General features: G+C 41.5%; 1 protein-coding gene across 2 annotated transcripts in view; it reads left to right on the top strand.

Moving 5' to 3' along the window:
* The window catches only part of LOC124865055 (ubiquitin carboxyl-terminal hydrolase 43-like), a 114,440-nt gene extending 98,066 nt beyond the window's left edge, over window positions 1-16,374 (top strand). For both annotated transcript variants that reach the window (XM_047360061.1, XM_047360062.1), the window contains 7 exons: window positions 5,139-5,216; window positions 5,308-5,437; window positions 6,850-7,192; window positions 7,307-7,465; window positions 7,669-7,839; window positions 12,422-13,528; window positions 14,255-16,374. In XM_047360061.1, the coding sequence (XP_047216017.1) occupies window positions 5,139-5,216; window positions 5,308-5,437; window positions 6,850-7,192; window positions 7,307-7,465; window positions 7,669-7,839; window positions 12,422-13,528; window positions 14,255-14,265 (1,999 nt within the window). In that variant the 3' untranslated portion in view covers window positions 14,266-16,374. The remainder of the gene's footprint in view (window positions 1-5,138; window positions 5,217-5,307; window positions 5,438-6,849; window positions 7,193-7,306; window positions 7,466-7,668; window positions 7,840-12,421; window positions 13,529-14,254) is intronic.
* Window positions 16,375-25,736: the final 9,362 nt, after the last annotated feature.

Consider the following 25,736-nt stretch of genomic DNA (forward strand, 5'->3'; position numbering starts at 1 on the left):
GCTCATTGGACAACAAAAGTGGCAAGAAGAAAGCCAAAAGAAGTAAAGTTTGCAGTTTGCCACAAGCTATGTGCAGGACACAGCCAACATGGTGGAGGCACTATCATGCTGTGGGGGTGCTTTTCTTCATTAGGGACATTGAAACTGGTCTGAACTGATGGGAACATACAGGTCCTTCTCAAAATATTAGCATATTGTGATAAAGTTCATTATTTTCCATAATGTCATGATGAAAATTTAACATTCATATATTTTAGATTCATTGCACACTAACTGAAATATTTCAGGTCTTTTATTGTCTTAATACGGATGATTTTGGCATACAGCTCATGAAAACCCAAAATTCCTATCTCACAAAATTAGCATATCATTAAAAGGGTCTCTAACGAGCTATGAACCTAATCATCTGAATCAACGAGTTAACTCTAAACACCTGCAAAAGATTCCTGAGGCCTTTAAAACTCCCAGCCTGGTTCATCACTCAAAACCCCAATCATGGGTAAGACTGCCGACCTGACTGCTGTCCAGAAGGCCACTATTGACACCCTCAAGCAAGAGGGTAAGACACAGAAAGACATTTCTGAACGAATAGGCTGTTCCCAGAGTGCTGTATCAAGGCACCTCAGTGGGAAGTCTGTGGGAAGGAAAAAGTGTGGCAGAAAACGCTGCACAACGAGAAGAGGTGACCGGACCCTGAGGAAGATTGTGGAGAAGGGCCAATTCCAGACCTTGGGGGACCTGCGGAAGCAGTGGACTGAGTCTGGAGTAGAAACATCCAGAGCCACCGTGCACAGGTGTGTGCAGGAAATGGGCTACAGGTGCCGCATTCCCCAGGTCAAGCCACTTTTGAACCAGAAACAGCAGCAGAAGCGCCTGACATGGGCTACAGAGAAGCAGCACTGGACTGTTGCTCAGTGGTCCAAAGTACTTTTTTTGGATGAAAGCAAATTCTGCATGTCATTCGGAAATCAAGGTGCCAGAGTCTGGAGGAAGACTGGGGAGAAGGAAATGCCAAAATGCCAGAAGTCCAGTGTCAAGTACCCACAGTCAGTGATGATCTGGGGTGCCGTGTCAGCTGCTGGTGTTGGTCCACTGTGTTTTATCAAGGGCAGGGTCAATGCAGCTAGCTATCAGGAGATTTTGGAGCACTTCATGCTTCCATCTGCTGAAAAGCTTTATGGAGATGAAGATTTCAGATGATTAGGTTCATAGCTCGTTTAGAGACCCTTTTAATGATATGCTACTTTTGTGAGATAGGAATTTTGGGTTTTCATGAGCTGTATGCCAAAATCATCCGTATTAAGACAATAAAAGACCTGAAATATTTCAGTTAGTGTGCAATGAATCTAAAATATATGAATGTTAAATTTTCATCATGACATTATGGAAAATAATTAACTTTATCACAATATGCTAATATTTTGAGAAGGACTTGTACAGCCAGAGTTGCAATAGAGTGGCTTTTATCAAAGCTTATTGTTGTGTTAGAACGGACCAATCAAAGTCCAGACCTAAGTCCAATTGAGAATCTGTGAAAAGGCTTGAAATATGATGTTTACAGCTGTTCTCTATCCTTCTGATAAGGTAATTTGAAAGGAATGATCAAAATTTTTCATCTCTGGATGATCAAATCTGGTGGAGACATGCTCCAATTTATTACTATGACGTCCATCTATTTATCTATTTTCCATCCCTTCCTAATTCTTTATGGGGTTGCAAGAAGCTGGAGTCTATCCTGGCAGTCTGTGATGCATGAAGGAGGGTTTGGCTTGAACTGGCTGTCAGCGAGTCATAGAATCACCAAAATATTTTAAAAGGAGACTCATAATCCCCATTGGATAAGTTAAATTGAATTTGTTCATCCACTGACTTTTCTACTTCTGTAAAGTAGAAAGGGTTTTACATTGTTTATCTGTGCATGTACTCATTTTTATTTTCTTATTGGAGGCTTTTTATGCTATAGACACCGATACAGTCTGAGTTCATTGGATCCTTGCTGAACAAAAAAAACAAGAAAAGCTCCAATAACAAGAGTTGCAGAACCTTGCCATTTTCTTTTGGATCTGTTGACCAGGCTTACTTAGAATTTAGTGAGTAATGTTTACTGCGTATCTTGGTTATTACAGCACAGGCTAAGGTGTCAGATTTTCATTTGAGGATGATTTAAGGTTTTACATCGACAGGTGCGCTGATAGTCAGCTTTCCTGAGATTGCTTCCTTCACTGACCAGCTATGATTGCATATTTCAGTGCTTTCAGACGCTTGTCTCATGCTCTCCTGCTTTCTTTCCCAATTATTAAACAGCTGTTGCAACACATAACACTAGTGTCTTCACTCTGAATGGAAAGTACCATCATGTATTATTTACATTTGCTGCAATGCCATTGTGATCCCCTTAACCTAAATGCTTTCCCTAAAATCGAGTAGTGACTCTGTAATCAGTTTGTTTGTTTTTTTAGCCCAAATTTCACTGCATTTTTATATCCATTAAATTGAGTCTTTTGCTTAGACTAGGATTCAATATAAGAAAATAAAAAAGATAAAACAGGAAAAATAGAAGTAGTATGGTGTCAAACGTCAGAGCTAAAAATGAGTTTTAAGACAGAGCCAAGACCTGTCTAATTTGCTGTGGTAGTTAATTCCACATCTTAGGAGATAAAACTGGAAAGGCACTAAGCTTCTGCTTAGTCTGAGGAGCAGCTGATCAGCTGGTCTAAAAAAAACATGAGGCTGCACACGGGTGATCAATAGAGAGAGAGAGAGAGGTTAGAAGGGGGCAGGACCATGCTGTGTCCCTAATGCCCACCCACTGCCCCAAACGAGAGATTCAAATATAGTGATCCACTGTGTGAAAACGCAGCTGTTAAATCTAAAAGTACAATAACAGCCACCAGAGTTGGTAGCTAAAGATACAGTATACTGTTTAAAAACCTATAAGAAATCTGATTCAGTTCTTCATACATCTTTAAATCCAGATTAGAAAACCTCTAACAATATTCTTCTTCTCCAAATAGGCTATAAATTGTTTTGGGGCCCCTAGGTTATGGAATGCTTTACCTTTGCACATCCGACAGGCATCTTCAGTGTCCATTTTTAAAACTCATTTAAAAACGTATATTATTGACCTTCAACCCAACTGGGACTTGATTTTACTCAGATTTTATAGGTGTTGATTTTATTTGTTTTATTGTTTGGTTTTTACTAAGTTTGTATTTAATTTTTAAGTTATTTACATTGTTGTGTGCTTACCTTTGTTATTTTATTTGATGTTCAGCACTCTGTTTCAAGTGTGGCTGATGTTAAAGCACTTAAAAATAAAGTTGTTGTTGATCATGATGATGATGATAAATTAAAAATAGACCACCTTTTTTAAAAATGTAAAAAAGGAAAGACATTTTAAAGATTTGGCTCTGATGTGCAAAGACTGTGGTATCTGGAGCCGTTTTTTTAGAGATTGGATAACTGCATGTTAAAAGTATTTGGAGATAACGCCTGAGACAGACTGATGTTTACAATACTAAGAGCATTCGGCCCTAAAGTGGAGAAGAATTCTTTAAAAAGTCAAGGAAGAACAGCATCATTTGGGGAACCAGGCTTTAAATGACCAACAATCTTTAGTAGAGAAGACAGCCACAGGCTCTAACAGATCAAAAACTGCAGAGCAGAGAGCAAAGACTGAAGGGTCATGAGGAGAATGTGTGATAAGAGCCTTAATTGTCTTTATAAGCAGCAAGAGAGGTTCCAGTACAAGTAGTCTGTGGAGCATAAAAAGTGTCTGAAATGACATCTGCTGTTTATCCTTTTTCCACCTGGCCTCAGCTCAACGGCATTGACGTCTGACAGGTTGAGTCCCGGCATTCAATCCGGACCTGAAATAGAAGGAATGTCACTGACATATGGCCCATAACATAATATAGGCACACACATTGAGTTCACTGGTAATGAAGGTGAAAAAACCATCTTGAGGAGGACAGTGGTGTTAGGAGTTAATCTATATTTTTTATTATTATTATAGTTCAAATTCATTTTATGTCAAGGTATGGTGGTCCAGAAAACAGAACTGCAACATTGCTGACACCTAGTGGTTAGAAAGCTGAAACAACTACGGTGACTGTCACCAGTTTACATCCATCATAGGCAAAAATCTAGTTAATTTAGGGCTCCTAATGATTCTTTTGAACTTTTTCTTTCAGGATGGAGTAATTATCAAATGAACAATTCAATAAACTTTGAAAAACACAAATTGAGTACACAAAAGGGAATTTATTGTTTTGTTTTGTTTTTTTATTGTTATTGCTTTTTTTTAACACACTCACACTTTGTCAAAATTATGCATACTTACAGGCCCCAACCCTGTAAAAACATGCATTCGCACTAATAATCAGTTAAATGCCACTAGCAATGTTAGACTTCAACTAGATGCTTTTTATAGTCTTAAACAAGCTTCTGGCATAATCCTGGTTGGATATTTGACCACCCTTCTTGGCAGAGTTCACAGGGTTCCATTTGAATTTGCCGGTTTTCTAAGATGTCGTCTTGGTCCAATAATCTCTTTCCTACTTCTTATTTCAGTTCTAAAGTGCACGCTTGCAGCCAGGGCTGATCAGCCAATCAAAAGCTGACTTTTGGGCAATGTGGGAGTTGCGGCGTCATATTTCACATCGTGGAAAGTGGATTCTGAAGTTAGCCAGTACAGACAGAGTTCTTCATCTGTGACACTGAGAGTTTAAAAATGGGAATATTTTTGGTTCCTAACTAAAACACTGCCTGCTTATGTTCATAATTCATAGGAGAGTCCCATGTAGCTGCAGGTGGTTTCTCTATTAACAAAGGCTGTAACATTTTGAAATGTGTGGACTGGAGAGAAACTAATTCCAACATGTGGTTTTAAAATCCATTGAACAGTTCTAGTTGTCATTAAAAGCCCTAAATGAATATGACATTAATTGGTGTGATGAGTGTAGTTAAACCTCTGATTGGCAGATCATGTACTCAAGTGAATTCATTAAATGTAGTGATGTGATCTTTCATTGGAATTTCTGTAGATTTATCAGAGTATTGCATCTTGGGAATAATAATTAGGAATCCTTTTGCGGTAAGGATTCCCCTGCATCTGAATTATTTTGTTTGTCTTGAAGGGCTCTGAAGCACTGCGGTTCTGGAGGACCTCCTCATGTGAAGCTCATCGTTGAGTGGGAGCACAGAGTCAAAGATTGGTCAGTGTTTTAGCTTTACATTGTCCCTCTATAATTTCTTGTTGCATTGGTTTGTATGATTTCTGTAACTTTTTTGTCCCCGGGGCACCAGCCTGTTCGGTAACATCCATGAGGAAGTGGTGAAGGATGCAGACAGCGTACGAAATCTACAGCAGCACCACGTCCAACAGTTCAGCTGCACCTTGGATGAGTGCTTCCAGCTCTACACCAAAGAGGAACAGGTATGGCATAATTATATCTTAAACACTTACCTGGAACAGAAGCACACTTATGTTTTTAGATAAGTGTGCTATCACAATTCTACACAATCTTTTATTCTAGAAATAAAACCCACAAAAGACAGATGTTTTCATAATTCATAATTTCTACTCTACTTCCAGAGCTTAGTAAAAATGTCTATACCACTGTGAGTTTTTCATATTTTGTCATCTTGCAACCACTAATGTCAATGCATTTTCTTTGGACCTTTATACAATAGATAAACTCAAAGCACCGCATAATGGTGAGGTGGGAAAAAAAGGATACATGCTTTTCAAAATTTTTTTTGCAAATCTGAAAAGCATGGTGTGTATTTGTCTGTCAGTTCCCTGTGCTCCGGTACTGCTAACATTCAATGCATTAAATTAGCAGCAAAAATCACCCAATTAGCAAAAGGACTCCACTTATGTGTAACCTATTCTCAGTATAGTTGCAGCTGTTCTGTTGAGTAAAGTAGTGGAGATTTGTAAAGCTCAAGGTGCACTGTTTTACCACACCTGCAAACCTGTCAGGACACCAAAACAAACAAACCAGGCAAGAATAGCATTAATCAAAGAAGCAGCCACAGTAACTCTGGAGTAGCTGCAGAGATCCAAAGCTCAGGTGGAAAAATCTGTCCATGAGACAGTTATTATTTGTGCATTCCACAAATGTAACCTTTATTGAACTGGGTCAAGAAGAAACCATTGTTTAAAGAATGCTAAAAAAAAAAAAGTCCTATTTGCAGTTTGCTACAAGCCATGTAGGGAACAACACAGACATTTCTATATGCAAAACATTGTGGCAGAAAACTAACCCTGTACACTACCCTGAATACGGTGGTGGCAGCATCATGCTATGGGGATTATTTTTTCCTGCAGCAACAGGGAAGTTGGTCAGAGCTGATGGGAAGATGGGAAGAGCTAGATGAGGTGCAATTCAGGAAGAAAAACGGTTAGAGGCTGCAAAATACTTCAGACTGAGGCCTTTGAGATCCAATCATATTCATTTGTTAAAAGGGACTTGTGAATCTGTGGCAAAACATGAAAATATCTGTCCAATTTGACTGAATAGACAAAATTTTCAGTCATTAGATGTACAAAGCAAAAGATGGTTCTGCTAAGTTTTGATTCTACAGGGCTGAATAGAAGGGTAAACCGTAATGTTTTAGATTTTTCTTTGTACAAAATGTGTAAAACCAAGTGTATTATTTTCTTTCCACTTCACAATTATGCGCTAGTTTGTCTTAAAATAGATTTGATTTTGTGTATGTAACATGACGTGAAAAACATTCAATGGGAATCAACATTTTTGCTAAGCATTCTGAAGCATTACCACCTCTAACAAAGTGATTTTCTTCTCTCTTTTAATCCTTTCATACCTTTTCTATGACCAGCTCGCCCCAGATGATGCCTGGAAGTGCCCCTATTGTAAGCAGCTGCAGCAGGGCATGGTGAAGATGAGTCTGTGGACCCTGCCGGACATCCTCATCCTCCACCTGAAGCGCTTCAGGCAGGTGGGCGAGCGGAGAAACAAGCTCACCACGTTCGTTCATTTTCCCCTGGCTGGACTGGACATGACACCTCACATGGTGAACCGCAACAATGGCCCCCACCAGGCCCCTCTTCAGCCAGGCTGGAAAAACTGCAGACGACCTGACCTTGCTCCTCCTGACTTCCTGTATGATCTCTACGCAGTCTGCAACCACCATGGAGGAATGCATGGCGGCCATTATACAGGTCTGTATTCCTTCCTTCACTGATATGAAGTTAAGCCCTGACTCTTCATTTTACTGGCCTCTTATTTGTTCATTACATATCGCATGTATCGCTTTCCTATTTTCTTAATTGCAGCCTTTTGTCAAAACTCAGTTGATGGTCAGTGGTACAGCTATGACGACAGCACTGTTGAGCCAATCCCAGAGGCCGAGGTATGCACGCGTGGAGCCTACATTCTCTTCTATCAGAAAAGAAGCACCATCCCCCCCTGGTCTGCTAGTTCCTCAGTCACTGGTTTGTCCATCTTCGCAATTAATCAGTTTGTTTTTTCAGGGGAAATAGCCCATAGACTGCTGGAGATAGGCACCAGCTCCCCCGCGACCCACTATGGAATAAGCGGTAGAAAATGACTGACTGACTAGCTGTGATTTCAGTAATTGGTTACGCTACAAAAATGTGGAATATGCAACAAAAAACAAATTTTGGCGTGTTTTTAGGTTCCACCAGCTCTTCCACCTCTGACCACTGGCTGGTCCGACTGAATGGGGGAAGCAGCAGCGGCAGCGTGGTCTCAGGGGTTCCCAGTCCGGCACTTTTGGAACCAACATATGCTCCAGAGTCTCCTGAGTTGCCAGTGTTTGGTGATGAACCCAACAGAGGAGTAGAAGGTATATATTTGGGTTACTAAAAACTAAAAATGTGTACCACAATTTATGTTTATGAAATTTGACAAATTTCTTGTATTTAGGTTTTAGATGTATAGGCATTCAAAGCCGCAAACCCCATTTATACCAATCTGGTTGTTTTGGCAGCTCTGCAACAAAAAGCCTTGCAGAAATATTCATAGCCCTTAAACCTTTTTATATTTTGTCCTTCTACCACCACAAACTTCAATGTTTTCCATAGGGATTTAAAATAAATAATGGTTATGTAGGGGATGGGTATGTAGTAAGTGTCTTGAAGCTCTGGAGACTAAAATGTTTCCCACTGTTCTTTGCAAAATAGCTCAAGCTCAGTCACAAAGCATCTGATCATAATTGTTCTAATCTCTGCCACAGATTTCTAATTGAATTTTGTCCTGGACTTTGACTGGGCCATTCTAACACATGAGTATGGCATACTCCAGTTGTCCTTCTCGAAGGTGAACCTCCACCCTATCCTCTAACAACTTTTCTTCCTGGATTAGCTTGCATTTAGCTCCATCCATCTTCCCATTAACTCTGCAAAGCATCCCCACAAAATGATGCTGCCACCATAAATGTTTTACGGTGGTGTGCTCAGGGTTTAATGTTTTACATTAAAAGGTTCACTTTTTGGTCTGATCTGACCAGAGCTCATGTTTGCTGTGTCCCCTGCATGGCTTGTGGCAAACCTTAAATCGGACGTCTTATGCCTGTCTTCTAGTTATGGCTTTTGTTTTACCAATCTTCTAAGAAGGTTAGATTTGTGGTGGGTACAACTAACAGTTGCCTTGTAGACAGATTCTTCCCCCTGAGGTATGGATCTCTATAGCTCCTCCAGAGTTACAATGTTCAGTTTAGATGAACTAGCATATTTAGGTTTGCATTTGTCCTTGAGATGCTCAGAGCTTGTGATATTGTTTTATAACCTAAACCTGCTTTCAGCTTCTCCACAACTGTCTCCCCGACCCATCTGTCTTCATGATGCTGTTTGTTCAATGTTCTCTAACATATTAAGTTATACAGTTGGACTAGTTTTACTCATTTCATGACTTCTGAAAGCAATTGGCTCCATTGTATTTTATTCAGGCATCGTACTCGTACTCGTTGTCTTCCGCTTATCCGGACCGGGTCGCAGGGGCAGCAGACTCAGCAGACTCAGCAGAGACACCCAGACGTCCCTCTCCCCAGACACCTCCTCCAGCTCCTCTGGGGGGAGCCCAAGGCATTCCCAGGACAGCTGAGAGACATAGTCCCTCCAGCGTGTCCTGGGTCGTCCCCTGGGCCTCCTCCCGGTGGGACGTGCCTGGGACACCTCCCGAGGAAGGCATCCAGGAGGCATCCGGTATAGATGCCTCCGAGCCCCTCCCGGATGGCCGAGCTCCTCACCCTATCTCTAAGGGAGTGCCCGGCCACCCTATGGAGGAAACTCATTTCAGCCGCTTGTATCCGGGATCTCGTTCTTTCGGTCATGACCCAAAGTTCATGGCCATAGGTGAGGGTAGGAACGTAGACCGACCGGTAAATCGAGAGCTTTGCTTTTCGGCTCAGCTCTCTCTTCACCACAACGGACCGGCACAGCGCCCCCATTACTGCAGCAGCCGCACCAATCCATCTGTCAATCTACCGCTCCATTCTTCCCTCACTCGTGAACAAGACCACGAGATACTTGAACTCCTCCACGTGAGGCAGGAACTCCCCTCCAACCTGAAGAGGACAAGCCACCCTTTTCCAGTCGAGAACCATGGAGGAGGAGCTGATCTTCATCCCAGCCGCTTCACACTCGGCTGCGAGCCGCCCCAGCGCATGCTGTAGGTCTTGGCTAGAGGGGGCCAGCAGGACCACGTCATCTGCAAAAAGTAGAGATGAAGTCCACTGGTCCCCAAACCACACCCCCTCCGGCCCTTGGCTGCGTCTAGAAATCCTGTCCATAAGAGTTATGAACAGGACCGGTGACAAAGGGCAGCCCTGCCGGAGTCCAACATGCACCGGGAACAGGTCCGACTTAGTGCTGGCAATGCAGACCAAACTCCTGCTCCGCTTATTAGGGGATGGCCCCTAATAAAGGGCCCCCGATTCCATACTCCTGGAGCACCCCCCACAGGGCATCACGAGGGACACAGTCAAATGTCTTCTCCAGGTTCACAAAACACATGTGGACCAGTTGGGCAAACTCCCATGAACCCTCGAGTACCCTGTAGAGGGTATAGAGCTGGTCCAGTGTTTCACGGCCGGGACAAAAACCACACTGCTCCCCCTAAAGCCGGGGTTTGACTATCGGCCGGACTCTCCTCTCCAATACCCTGGCATAGGCCTTACCAGGGAGGCTAAGGAGTGTGATCCCCCTGTAGTTGGAACACACCCTACGGTCACGCTTCTTATAAAGGGGGACCACCACCCCGGTCTGCCAGTCCAGAGGCACTGTCCCTGACCACCACGCAATGTTGAAGAGGCGTGTCAACCATGACAGCCCCACAACATCCAAAGATTTTAGGTACTCAGGGCGGATCTCACCCACCCCCGAAGCCCTGCCACCGCGAAGCTTTTTAACCACCTCGGTGACTTCAGCCTGGGTGATGAAAGAGTCCAACCCCGAGTCCCCAGCCTTTGTTTCCACCAAGGAATGCGTGATGGCATGATTGAGGAGATCCTCAAAGTACTCCTTCCACCGCCAGATAATGTCCCCAGTCGAGGTCAGCAGTATCCCACCCCCACTGTAAACAGTGTTGGTGAAGTACTGCTTCCCCCTCCTGAGGCGCCGGACAGTTTGCCAGAATTGCTTTGAGGCCAACCGGTAGTCCTTCTCCATGGCCTCACCGAACTCCCAGGCCTGAGTTTTTGACTCTGCCACAGCCCAGGCTGCAGCACGCTTGGCCTCACGGTACCCGTCAGCTGCCTCAGGAGTCCCACAAGCCAACCACAGCCGATAGGACTCCTTCTTCAGCTTGACAGCATCCCTTACTGCCGGTGTCCACCACCTGGTTCTGAGATTGCCGCCAACCTTACGGCTGCAAATACGGGCAGCAGCATCGACAATAGATGCGGAGAACATGGTCCACTCGGACTCTATGTCTCCAACATCCCCCGGAATCTTCTCAAAGCTCTCCCGGAGGTGGGAGTTGAATACATCCCTGGCCGAGGGCTCCGCCAGACGTTCCCAGCAGACCCTCACTATGCGCTTGGGCCTGCCAAAACTGTCCAGCTTTCTCCTCCTCCAGCGGATTCAACTCACCACCAGGTGGTGATCAGTGGACAGCTCACCCCTTTTCTTCACCCGAGTGTCCAAAACATGTGGCCGAAGGTCTGATGATACGACCACAAAGTTGCTCATTGACCTCCTGCCTAGGGTGTCCTGGTGCCAGGTGCATTGATGGACATCCTTATGTTTGAACATGGTGTTCATTATGGACAATCCGTGACTAGCACAGAAGTCCAATAACAAAACACCACTCGGATTCAGAACAGGGAGGCCATTCCTCCCGATCACGCCTCTCCAGGTGTCACTGTCATTTCCCACATGGGCGTTGAAGTCCCCCAGCAGAATAAAGGAGTCCCCGGGAGGGGCACTATCCAGTACCCCCGACAGGGACCCCAATATGGCCGAGTACTCTGCACTACTGCTCGGCTCGTAGGCCGAAATGACAGTAAGAGACCTGTCTCCAACCCAAAGGCGCAGGGATGCGACCCTCTCATCCATTGGAGTAAACAACAACGTGAGACAGCTGAGCTGGGGGGCAACAAGCAAACCCACACCAGCATGCCGCCTCTCCCCGTGGGCCACTCCAGAGTAGAAAAGAGTCCAGCCCCTCTTAAGGGGATGGGTTCCAGAGCCCACGCTGTGCGTGGAGACGAGCCCGACTATTTCTAGTCGATATCTCTCGACTTCCCGCACAAGCTCAGGCTCCTTCCCCCCCAGCGAGGTGACATTCCACGTCCCTAGAGCCAGCCTAAGCATCCGGGGATTGTGCCGCTGAGGTCTCTACCTTCGTCCGCCGCCCAATCTTCTTTGCACCGGTCCCTCATGGTTCCCCCTGCAGGTGGTGGGCCAACTGGGAGATGGCCTCGCATCTCTCAGTCGGGCTTGGCCTTTCCGGGTCCCGCGTGGAGTAACCCGGCCACCAGGTGCTCTCCGACCCCAGGCCTGTCTCCAGGGTGGGACCCGACCTCACATGCCTCGATCTACTAGTCCTCATGAAGGATTCTTGAACCGCTCTGTCTGACCCGTCACCTAGAGCCTGTTTGCCATGGGAGACCCTACCAGGGGCATTTAAGCCCCAGACAACATAGCCTCTAGGATCATTCGAGCACTCAAACCCCTCCACCATGTTAACGTGGTGGTTCAAGGTCAAACTGGCTGAATACAAATGGACACCAGTTTTTTCTGATTTTTATTTGTACACAATAGTAAAAAAAATATTATTTTTATTCCACTTTATTCCAATTTTGCACTAATATTTCTGTATCATATAAAATCGTAGGAATACTTTTCCAAAGGACTGTAAGTGGTTAAATAATTTAATATTGTATCACATTTTGGTCAGCATAATTAACATTTAATGTGCTTTTACAGATGGTTCCAATCAGCTGATGCGAGGGACCAAGTTTAGGAGTTTAAGCATGAGGTCACCTGCCAAACCCAAGGACACCCTAAACAAAGTTCTTCCACTACGGTGGTCTTTCGGGTCAAAAGACCGCATCAAGCACCCGGTCCAAGTCCAGTCTGGAGAGCTGGTGGAGTACCTGGAGTCCGGACGCCGGCCCAAATGCACCAAAGATCCTATTATCACCCTGGTGGCGACTCCACCTCAGAGGAGAGTCCTCGAAGTCGGACAGGACTGCAGCTCACCTAGTGGCAGCAGTCTTAGCTGTACAGACAGACTCAGCTCTGACATTTGTCACTCTCCCAAACTTCCGGAGGGGCAGAGCCGAGCCTGCCTTGAGAGAAACACAGGCCAAGGATCTGGTAATGACAAGAATCTCACTTCAAGAGATGATGATAGTTTGAGGCAGGGATCATTGTCTAAGAGACTGAGAACAGATCAGGTCAGGGCCCTGGACTTCCACCTACAGAAAGGGGGCATTCTGGGTGGTCGTATTAGCCACAGTGCTCCTCCAAGCAGAGAGTCTACGCTTAGAAGAACCAACGTCCAGACAAGTGCCAATCCCAGGGGCCAAATAGACTTATCTCAGACTGCTAAAGACAAGAGGAACCCAAGAGAAGAGGAGGGTCAGAGCCAAGAAAGTCTCTTGTCGTATTTCAAGCCGGTTTTCACAAAGAAAGACATTCCTAGCTCCCCAGGCAAGGAACAAATGAGGCGACTAAATGGCCAAAACCACCTGGGAAAACTGGCAAGCAGTAATTTAGCCAAACTGTCTCTTTCCAATGGGACTCTTCCGGCAGCTCCAGAGAAGAGAGGCAGTACCGTTCCCAATTGTGGTAGCCATAACTGCAAAGTACAGCTGGTCAACGGAAAAGCTGGGATACAGGAGCCTGTGGATATTCAGCGGGCTCACAGCTCCAGCAACATCCAGTCCAAGCTGGATGTTTCATTTCGCAGGTGTGCCTCCCTTCAGAGGAACAGGGAAGTGGGGATCTCTCAGGCGCACCGTGTCCTGCTGTCAGACAAGCCTGGCTACTCCACTCTGCAGCGGACACGGTACAGCACCACCTCCCTGGGTAGGCAAAGAGATGTCCCTGAACCCTGGTAAATATGTGTAGAAAGTCTTGAAATAAATTCATCTTTAACTGCAGCAGCATTTCTTTCACTAAAAAACACAGAAGAATTCAATGTTTAATTTGAGTACATTAATTCAGTGGTTGGCAAAATTGTTGGCTCACCTGCTGTTAATACGTTGTATAACCGCCTTTGGTAATAGAACAGAGTTTGTCTACATTTTTCTTGATCCAGATGTGGATGTGTGTTGATCTGATCTTATGACTTGGACCATTATCCTTTTCAAAGGTGAAGTGATGATCCATTTTCACCTAACCTTTGGAGTTCACCAGATTTTTAATTCAAATCTGCTGGTATTTCAAAGGGTTCATGATGTAGTTCACGTTGAAAACGTTCACAGGGACTCTGGAAGAGAAACAGGCCCACAGCATTACAGATCCTCCACCATACTTCAGAGTCAGCATGGGAGGCCTCTCCACATATTTATCCTTCTTTACACCCGATTATCTTGGAAGGTGTCTGCAGGATCTTAAAAAGTCACGAGGAGTCCCAGATTTACCCACCTCGTTTTGGGTCCTCCTCCAGTTTGTTGGCCAGTAGCTAAAAGCATAGGTCCACTGAGTAATGGCTTTTTACACATCTTTACCAGGCTTGCTAACAAATGTCTCTGCATCGGTTTAAATTTTGATTGTGGTACTTATGATTTTTCATGTTTTTTCCTACACAAGTGCCCATGTGACAGCCAAGAATGACTACTGGATAAAGGTCCACCCTTTTGGTTTCCAAGCAGGGCACCCAGAGAAGCGCCTCCTACTGGAGGCATCGCTTGGCGCAAACATCTCCTTTTTTCATAATACTGATCTAAGTTCTTACCTGTGTGTGTCTTAAACTAAATCTATGCAGAGTTTTAAAAAATCTGTGAGAAATTACTAGTTTTTTTTTTTCCACTCACCTTGTTCTCACGCTGTTGTCTGCTGTTACTTTTCCTGTCTGTTTGAATTAGTATTTGCTCTAAGTTCAGACTTCCATGAGAACTCTCAGGACCCCAGGAAGTTATTGATGAGTATGTTGATGAGTGTGGTATGTATTGACATATAAGAAAGAAATATTTGTTCTACAGATAGGCCAGCTTATTAAAGACTGCAGAAAGTACTAACACCGAGCTATAAATTAAAACACTGGACAAAAATTGTCTGCTGTTAGAGAGTTCATATTTCAATGATTTATTTATCAAATTAATATATATTATTAATGCACCTTCTTTTAAATGTTTTAATTCTTTTTTTTAACACAATTTATATCCAAATCCTTGCAGGCGACTAACCTGTTGGATGAGTATATGGAAGTATACATGGAGATGTGGAAATCCATCCCATAAACCGATCTTCCTGCTTTTTGATGTTTTGTGGAGAGATGCAGCAAAAAATTGTATTCTTTACAAATTGTTATATTAAAAACAAGCAATGTAAAAATAAATAAATAAATAAATACTGTCACTTATATCTGTTTTTAATTTTCCCACCACCACGTCTAACCGAGCGGTTGGTGTCTTCAAGGTGTGTTCGGTGTTTCGCAACACACATGACAGATCTTATCTAACCAGAGCACCTTCCTCCACATGTTTACAGTGTCTCAAACATGCTTCTTATGGCTTCTCTAACAAACATCGGAGGCCTTGACGGAACAGTTGGATTCATACTGAAATTACATTACACATAGGTTGACTCATTGTTGACAGGTTGACTAAGTAGGTGCTTTCTAAAGACAACTGGCTACAGTGGGTTTTATTTAGGGGTATCAGAGTAAAGGGAACTGAATACAAGTTTTAGATTTTCATCTTTTAAAAAGAAGTGTTGATCTTTTTTCCTTCCCCCTCACTAATGCACTGCTTTATGTTTCTCTGTCGCATAAAATCCTATAAAATGTGTTATAGTTCATGGTTTTAATGTGACGCAATATGCAAACGTTCCAGGGGTGGGAATTGTTTTACAGACCGCTGTAAATAATATCCCTAACTCTAAAAATAATGTTAAACAGTCAATTTTTTCAGAACATCCCATAAGTTGGTATCAGGCCATGATGATGGGAAATTAAATACAAACACACCCACAGCTCATTACAAAAGCTTCCAGAGTAATTTCCATAAATATGCAAATGAGTACAAGTCAACTGATTATAAAGGCATTTCCAGATGATCTGGAGAGTAATAAAGGAGAGATTTGATATTTTAATCACTAGTATGGATGTAGATGTGTGATACTTTCCCTGCAGTGACATTCCAATTCTTTCTTATAAAATACAACTATTACAGGAACTGGATATGGAACAGTTTTTTTTCTGTTTACAATTAAAAGTGGGAATTATCCTGTGTGCACAGATTCTTTCTGCAGCCATAAAAGGGGGTAATCATGGATCATCAGATTCACATAACCTGTAGGGGAGTTGTGAGTTATACAGATGCATTTATACTGCATATAATTCACAGTCTTCAGTTGCAAATACCATTCTGTATCTTTTAGCTTTTCTTCGGGAGTGAAACTCAAAGGGTATATAACTCATGAAGTAAAAAAGTAAGTCATAGTAATCAGACTGAAGGATCTGATGAGAAATTATTTCGAAAATTTGGTTACATTACATTTTACTAACTTTTTTCAACATTTTGTACCTGAGCTATAACTATGTAATTACAGTACCAGATTAAAACTGTATGTTTCAAAAGAGTGCATAAGGTTAGAATGTTACATGTAGTAAAGTAAATTTAAACTGGACACTGCACATGTGTTTTTTTGTTGGACTGCTCTACTGCAAGTTTTAATGATCGCAGAATAAACAGCCTTTCTCACAAATATCTTTTTTGTAAGTTGTGATTTATGACATTCTGCTTTTACACATAGCGCTTTTTTTTTTACATTTTAAAGAGGTGCTCATTCACGCGTGGCCTAGAGTTTGAATGAAGAGAACAAGACCACTGTACTGAATGCCTTATAACCAATTTTGCTAGTTTTACCCAAAATGATCACAGTTGATAGCAAAAATCTGTTCTATTACCCACATGGATATTGTCCAATTTCACCAACAGAAATAGCCTCTTATTCTTTTTGCTGGCTTTACACTACAGCCATGGTTATCAAACTGGTGTTAGGTTGCTTCTAGTGCTACTCAGAAGACGTTTTGCCACTATTATTTGCAGGGTAAAAACTAATATAACTGTATTTACATTTGTATTAAAATATACCTGTCTTATAACTGTGCATTTCTCTGCTTTTTTTTCTTTCAAATTATAGCAATGTGTTCAGTAAGAGAATTTGTATAGGACTGTGAGCATGAATGACCTATTGAGACAAAAATCATCTAAATTGCTAATAAATAGTTTTTTTACTGCAGCTTTCACCAAGTCTGATATGCAAGGCACCCGTATGGGATTTTAAGGTTGAGGTTGGTGAACAAAGTTTACATCTTTCCAACTTGGAACTCCAAATCTTCTATTCTTTTCCAGCTTGAAGCATGGAAATTTCGATTTCTGAATTAAAAATATAATAGATAATTACATTGCATCCCTCAACCAATCGTGCAGCAAAAAGATCTTAAAGTTGATGCACTAATTAATCATTCTTATATCAAATATATGCAATGAAATAAATGCACATTTTTGCGTGGAGAAGACTGATGAAATGTTTTTTAAGATATACGTAGAAGATCAAATGGCAGTATGAAGGGCAGCAGCACCTGTCACATCTCTTGATGTCTAAAACGAAGGAGGAGTTGCCTCAAGAATCAGAGCAATGTCTCTACACAAGTCCATCTTTAGTCTCCATGGTAACCAATTTCTGTACTAGACGATTGGTGGTGGTATATCAGCTATTATCAGTCGCCTGCTGCAACATGTTTTAAATCAAACAATCACCACAGCTTTAGTGTATTTCGTAGCAGACCCACCACTTTGTGGTCTGGACAGAAGGATGTAAGCTGTTAGTATATCCAGCTCACTTCAGACAGGTTGCATGAAACATGGTCAAAAACAAAAAAAATACATTTATGTTGTTTTTTGTGGTCCCACAGCTGTAAATAATCTATTCTGCTATCCAAGGCATGAGCATCAAGCAGAAAACAATCTGTCATGTACTTGTGTCATGGGGGTGTGCTGTAAGCCATGCTAACCTCACAGCTTTTCTGTTCTGCCTCAGTCTTCAAGAACACCAAGGTACATGTGTTCTCAGTCAGGCTGCTGATTCAGCATTCAGCCAGCTCTTCTTCCACGGAAAGCCCTCAACCACCCTCCATACTTTATCCACAGACCATGACACATCTTACTCCTGAGACATGCTGAAAAAAACTGTCGTTTTTAATTTAAGAACAGTCTTATAAAAATGGTAGTTTGTAACGTTTTTAGCTTAATATGATACATTAACAGGCTTAATAGATTTATCTTGTACATTGTTTGAGCAATTGCCATCTCTGAAGAGTTGTTGATTTTAGCATGAAAACTTGGGCTCATATCAAACTGACAACCCAGTCAATATTTCTGAATTTAATCTTTTGACTTCTTATGAAGAAAACATCCCTCAAATTTTGTTTCATAGAGGCAGTTATCTTTATCTCCCGCAGTAGGTTTGGGCAGTTATGTCACAACAGCACACCATCACAAGTCAGTCAAGTAGGTTTGCTGAAATTCTGGTCTTTTGTATCCTTGCAATGTAAACCATTCTCTACTGCAACGCTAAAAATGCAGCTGTAATGTAACATATGTACCATTTCCTTAATTGCCGTAACATTCAGTCTTTCTTCTGCCAGGTATTATCTATGAGACTCGTTGTTGTAGTGGAGCAACATGTCCTATAGCTTTAAGGGGCTGTCAAATTACTAGATGTACTGTCCACCGCTGAGTATAGTTATTTTAATGGTCCTCCACTGTTAGATAAAATCATTCTCATTGTTAGATTTATCAAATATTCATGCAATGAGTTGCAAAGGCTTCCTAATACTCACTACTTGTAGCAACATAGCCAAATGCCATAGATTATTGTTGAGAGCATAATATCTGAATATATACAAGTATAACCTGCACTCAATATGCCTTAAAATGTCAAAGGTCATCGTATAAAGTAGCACACACTGTTTCAAGGGGAAATTGTGTCATTGTGTCTTCACTTAGACTGATTGTGTTTCCTGAGGAAACACGGTCGTTCAGCAGTGACAGATGGCTGTGTAATGGTGAGTGTGGTGGGCCAGAAAAGTGTTGGTTCTTGCACAGCTAAAGAGACCGGGGAAGCATGTGATGCAGCAGATCTTTAGACAAGTGTGCATGAGGTGGAAGAAAGCTGTGTGGTTCTGCACCTTAAACGTTCCTACTGCCGCAAGAGCAAGAGAAAGTCTGCAGGATACTCTGTCAGAAACAATGAATGTACAGTATTTTACTGAGCTTAATATTGGACTTGATGCAACTACTGGTCTGACATACATGTAGATCAGTTGCAATGTTGTCCATATACATTCAGGGAAACCTCAGTCTGTACACATGTTAAGTTTGGGACACACTAAGAAAACAAATTTCATATTCAGTGCCTTCCAAAGGTGTTCACATCTGAGAAATCACATTACAAAGACAAATTCTAAAGTACTAATTTTGATGTTTATGACAAACCAAAAGATAGTAAAGCCTAATTGTGAAGTAGAAGGAGATGGATGCATTTTTTTCATTTTTTTAACAAATAATCTGAAAATGTGGTGGACATTTAAACCGTTATATAAAGCATTCAGTTGTTGCTTTAACTAAATTTTTAGGATTGTCCTGCTTTTAGTTCCCTCCTTATTCCCATCAACTTTGTACTATTTGCCTGTCCCTGCTGCAAAAAGCATCCCCACAGCCTGATGGTGCCACCACCATATTTTACCAAGGATGGTGTAATCAGAGTGATGTGCAGAGTTAGTTTTCTGGTACACACAGTGTTTTGTATTCTGGTTATTAGTGTAATATCAAACTTTTCTGATCTGCACAGAGCACCTTTATCCATGTGGTTGCTCTGTTCTCCACATGAGCTATGGCAAACTGCAAAAAAAGATGTGTTCTTGCTTTCTTTTAATGGCGGATTTCTCCTTGTCACTATTCTATAAAGGCCAGATTTAGGAGTGCATTACTAATAGTTAACAGGTTCTCCCACCTAAGCTGTGAATCTCTACAAAGTCTGTCAGAGTTACAATGGACCTGTCAGTTTTGGTGGCCTGATATTTCTTGGTAGGGTTTCAATGTTGCCATAATTTTCCCATTCCTGGATGGTGTTATAAGCAGTGCTCCATGGAGATGTATAAAACTTGGCACATGTTGTATTGTTTTTATTTAACCCTGCTTTAAACTTCTATACAACTTTAACCTTGACCTGACTGTTGTTTTACTTGGTCTTCATGGTGCTGTTTTTTTCATTAATGTTCTTTTGCAAGTCTCTAAAACCTTTACAGAATACCTGGATTTATTGTCAAGTAACACAGGTAAACTACAAGGGTTGGACAATGAAACTGAAACACGTGTCATTTAATGTGGGAGGTTTCATGGCTAAATTGGACCAGTCTTCAGTGATTGCACATTGCACCAGTAAGAGCAGAGTGTGAATTATGGGTGACATACCAGAGTTCAAAAGAGGACAAATTGTTGGTGCACGTCTTGCTGGCGCATCTGTGACCAAGACAGCAAGTCTTTGTGATGTATCAAGAGCCACGGTATCCAGGGTAATGTCAGCATACCACCAAGAAGGATGAACCACATCCAACAGGATTAACTGTGGATGCAAGAGGAAGCCGTCTGAAAGGGATGTTCGGGTGCTAACCTGGATTGTATCCAAAAAACATAAAACCACGGCTGCCCAAATCACGGCAGAATTAAATGTGTACCTCAACTCTCCTGTTTCCACCAGAACTGTCCGTCAGGAGCTCCACAGGGTCAATATACACGGCCGGGCTGCTATAGCCAAACCTTTGGTCACTCATGCCAATGTCAAACGTCGGTTTTAATGGTGCAAGGAGCGCAAATCTTGGGCTGTGGACAATATGAAACATGTATTGTTCTCTGATGAGTCCACCTTTACTGTTTTCCTCACATCCGGGAGAGTTACGGTGTGGAGAAGACCCAAAGAAACGTACCACCCAGACTGTTGCATGCCCAGAGTGAAGCATGGGGGTGGATCAGTGATGGTTTGGGCTGCCATATCATGGCATTCCCTTGACCCAATACTTGTGCCAAGGACTACCGAACCATTCTTGAGGACCATGTGCATCCAATGGTTCAAACATTGTATCCTGAAGGCGGTGCCGTGTATCAGGATGACAATTCACCAATACACACAGCAAGACTGGTGAAAGATTGGTTTGATGAACATTAAAGTGAAGTTGAACATCTCCCATGGCCTGCACAGTCACCAGATTTAAATATTATTGAGCCACTTTGGGGTGTTTTGGAGGAGCGAGTCAGGAAATGTTTTCCTCCACCAGTATCACGTAGTGACCTGGCCACTATCCTGCAAGAAGAATGGCTTAAAATCCCTCTGACCACTGTGCAGGACTTGTATATGTCATTCCCAAGACGAATTGACGCTGTATTGGCTGCAAAAGGAGGCCCTACACCATACTAATAAATTATTGTGGTCTAAAACCAGGTGTTTCAGTTTCATTGTCCAACCCCTGTATGTATTAGTTAGGTGAGTTGTGGTTGCAAATTATTTTTTTCATGGGTATCAGAGTAAAGGGGATTGAAAGCAAATGCACACTACATTTTTCAGATGTTTTTTGAAAAAAATAAAAGCATAACCTAGTCTGGAAAGGTTCAGGGGGTATGAATGCCTTATCAACACTGTCGTCATAAAGATAATATTCCACTTGGGGGCAGCATTGTAAAGGTCTTCCTATTTATATATATAGACTCTTGTTCCAGACCAAGATTAAAAGCAGATGTGGGAAAAATGAAAGCTATTTAATATGACCAAATATTCCAACAGTGATTAGATAGCATATCATTAGAGCCACGCAGTTCGCTTATTTTCTGACCAAGACCATTAACAATTTTTTGGAGTGCTTACAGAAGTTTTCAGGGCTCATTTTGGAGTTATCTGGCAGACAAATTTGAGCCATACTGTATCATACTCTAATTCCTTGTAATGTAACACATAAACATGTAATATCTGCACTTATATAATTAAACGTGTAATACATAGGAAATAATTTGGATTATTATTTCTTAAAAGCACGTAGAATTATTGAAGTATTTATTTTCTTCATTTGCAGGTTTCAGCACATCGTGAATTTAACTATGAACTTTACACCTTTCGACCAAAGTCAGTGGCCGGGGTTAACACAACTACAATCAACATACTTAGTTGATCAACACTTGAGTGATAGTGACGGTTTGTATTATTTTATGACTGATAACACCAAAGGAAAAATTAAGTACGTATTGAAATAATTATATACTATTTTGACAACTGATAATTTAAAGTTTTAATTTATTGTTTCAAAATTGTATCGTTTTATTGTGTGGTTACTGACTTCTTGGCACACAGTAGTAATTATACTTTATCATTTATTCGATGTATTTATCACATGAAAGACAACAACATCTTTTTAAAATATTTATATCAATTTAACTTCTTTTATCGGATTGTGGCCCTTTTGTCCCTCGACCCTATCATACAGACTGGAAAGGAGGAGCTGGAAAGCAGAACTTCGCTCCACAGAAGGAAGCGGAAATAAACGTCGAAAACCCTCTGCTACCAGCTAGCTTCAGGCTCGCAGGACAGGGCTGTAAGCGACGCTGTACATACTGTGGGGGTATCTCTTTAGAGGAAGCTGGCAGAGCGACAGGCACAGCAGCGTTTTGCTTCTCTCTTGGGCCGCTTCGAAACGGAATAATACAAGTGGTAGGATATTTTCATTTCCCTATTTATATTAACGTAATTTGTTCATTTCCCGACGGTTTGTCAAGTTCGGCAATCTTTGGAGCTAGCTGCTTCTCTACGCTAGCAACATCAGCTTGCGCTATGAAAAAAAAAAGGTGTTTTCTTCCCGTTTCACGTTTCTCAACGTTTCCTTTGTAGGGGCCTAAGTTATTTGCAAATCTTCGTTTTCTTATGTTTTTTCTCTTTTACTATCTTTATAAAATAGTGTCGTCTTTAATTGGCTGCCGTTTGAATTAGATGGGAGTAAGTTTGAAAATCACATCGCAGTTATTGTTGACCAACCGTTAGCCGGCGTGCTAACTCTAACGTTCTAGAACAGTGGGCGCAGTCTATTCCCTGGAACGGAATCGATCTTTTTGTGAAGCAAAATTAAAAAAAAAAAGTGAAGAGGAAACGGTTCGAACACTCCCTATTCTCTAACATGGGACAGAGACGATCTGGTCAGAATTTATGTTGATGGCCAAGAGAGTGAAATACTGACGGTGTTAGAAATCTTTTCGGGTATTTAATGACCTGTCTCTGTCCAACCTCGGCTTTCTAACGTTTGTAATTCTATAACCAATGTTAATGTGCTGGTTTGTTCCTTGGTCTCAAAATAGTTTTTCCAATCATAGATGTGTCAAGTTTGTGTACCGTTTTTACATTATGCTAGGTTTTCATGTGTTATTTTGCGTTAGGATTTATAGTATAATTCATTCTCGTCAATTTTAGTTGCACCAATAACTCGTGAAGTTGTTTTACATGCGTTGTGGGTTCAATTCTCTGACAGTTTAAATCTGATATCAGTGTCCGGGTTATTGGACTTAGCATCAGTGTTGTATTAGTGGAAGCTCATCAAACCAGTACCTACACCACACTAGAAAACAAGATAATAGGATAACGCACATTTATCCCTTCAAGTCCACACCTTCAGGTTTAGTCACTGTATCATTCCCAGCTGAGCTGACTTTTCTTTCGTCCAGTCTGGTGGTTTCTGTTCAGGAAAATATTTATCTCTGCTTGTAGTGAACGTGTACCGTTTTCTCAGATATATATATATATGTGTGTGTGTGTGTATTTATTGTTATTGTTGACAAACTGTGGAGGAGGTCCGATCACAAATTATCTCTGACCCATTCATACCATTTTAGCCAAGTCCTTTCCTAACATAGTCTTACATTCATTGTTCATTTTGAGGTATGAAGCAGCTTGTTTGTTTATTTAAACTGAATATAGATAGGCACGCTCTGTTTTCTGCTGTTTGTAATCAAATGTCATACAGTACATCTTGCTTTTGTAACAGATATTTTAATCATTTTTTCAAAATAAACTTATTTTTTATACTTTTGTTGCATTATCCTTTAGATGAAATTCCAGTGTTGTGAACCAATCCTTAACAGCAAAAGGAATTACAGTATATGTCCTTTACGAGACAAGTTATCATTAACCTTTTCATGTTTTGCGCAAATAAAAATGCTGTGTAAGTCATATCACAATATTTTCTTAGCAAAGTAAATAACTGTGTCCAACTTGATTTTTGAGAGGAAGGAGATCTGATTTGCTGCATTTGGATTAATAATTCCTTAATTTCCTTTAATCACACAGTGATGTTGAGCCTTTTTGTCTAGATTGATAATAATTATTGATCTCAAGACACAATGTTATGCAGTTCAACAGTATTTTACTAATATTTTAAAGGAAAGACAAAACAATGACAGTTGAGTTTTTATAAGATGTTTTACATTTACCAGTGGTCTTTTTTTGGAATGGGGTTTGCTTTAGTTCATTTCTACACATTGACAGAACACAATCCCATCTTGATTCTTTATGCATTTCTATCTTTCAGTTGTCATTTTTCATCTGCTTCTCTCAATATTTCTGTCTTTTAATATCTTCATCTGTTTCTCATCATAATCTCCCTGTCTTTATCTGTTATATATGAATTTACATACATATATGTACAGGTCCTTCTCAAAATATTAGCATATTGTGATAAAGTTCATTATTTTCCATAATGTCATGATGAAAATTTAACATTCATATATTTTAGATTCATTGCACACTAACTGAAATATTTCAGGTCTTTTATTGTCTTAATACGGATGATTTTGGCATACAGCTCATGAAAACCCAAAATTCCTATCTCACAAAATTAGCATATTATTAAAAGGTTCTCTAAACGAGCTATGAACCTAATCATCTGAAATCTTCATCTCCATAAATCTTTTCAGCAGATGGAAGCATGAAGTGCTCCAAAATCTCCTGATAGCTAGCTGCATTGACCCTGCCCTTGATAAAACACAGTGGACCAACACCAGCAGCTGACACGGCACCACAGACCATCACTGACTGTGGGTACTTGACACTGGACTTCTGGCATTTTGGCATTTCCTTCTCCCCAGTCTTCCTCCAGACTCTGGCACCTTGATTTCCGAATGACGTGCAGAATTTGCTTTCATCCGAAAAAAGTACTTTGGACCACTGAGCAACAGTCCAGTGCTGCTTCTCTGTAGCCCAGGTCAGGCGCTTCTGCCGCTGTTTCTGGTTCAAAAGTGGCTTGACCTGGGGAATGCGGCACCTGTAGCCCATTTCCTGCACACGCCTGTGCACGGTGGCTCTGGATGTTTCTACTCCAGACTCAGTCCACTGCTTCCGCAGGTCCCCCAAGGTCTGGAATCGGCCCTTCTCCACAATCTTCCTCAGGGTCCGGTCACCTCTTCTCGTTGTGCAGCGTTTTCTGCCACACTTTTTCCTTCCCACAGACTTCCCACTGAGGTGCCTTGATACAGCACTCTGGGAACAGCCTATTTGTTCAGAAATGTCTTTCTGTGTTTTTGTTCTTACCTTTGCCTTACAACAAGCCTTGACATAAGATTATGGACTTCTTCACACACTAAAAAAGGGCAGGTACAGGTCCTTCTCAAAATATTAGCATATTGTGATAAAGTTCATTATTTTCCATAATGTCATGATGAAAATTTAACATTCATATATTTTAGATTCATTGCACACTAACTGAAATATTTCAGGTCTTTTATTGTCTTAATACGGATGATTTTAGCATACAGCTCATGAAAACCCAAAATTCCTATCTCACAAAATTAGCATATCATTAAAAGGGTCTCTAAACAAGCTATGAACCTAATCATCTGAATCAACGAGTTAACTCTAAACACCTGCAAAAGATTCCTGAGGCCTTTAAAACTCCCAGCCTGGTTCATCACTCAAAACCCCAATCATGGGTAAGACTGCCGACCTGACTGCTGTCCAGAAGGCCACTATTGACACCCTC

The sequence above is a fragment of the Girardinichthys multiradiatus genome, chromosome Y, assembly GCF_021462225.1.
Source record: "Girardinichthys multiradiatus isolate DD_20200921_A chromosome Y, DD_fGirMul_XY1, whole genome shotgun sequence".
Classification (NCBI taxonomy): Eukaryota; Metazoa; Chordata; class Actinopteri; order Cyprinodontiformes; family Goodeidae; genus Girardinichthys; species Girardinichthys multiradiatus.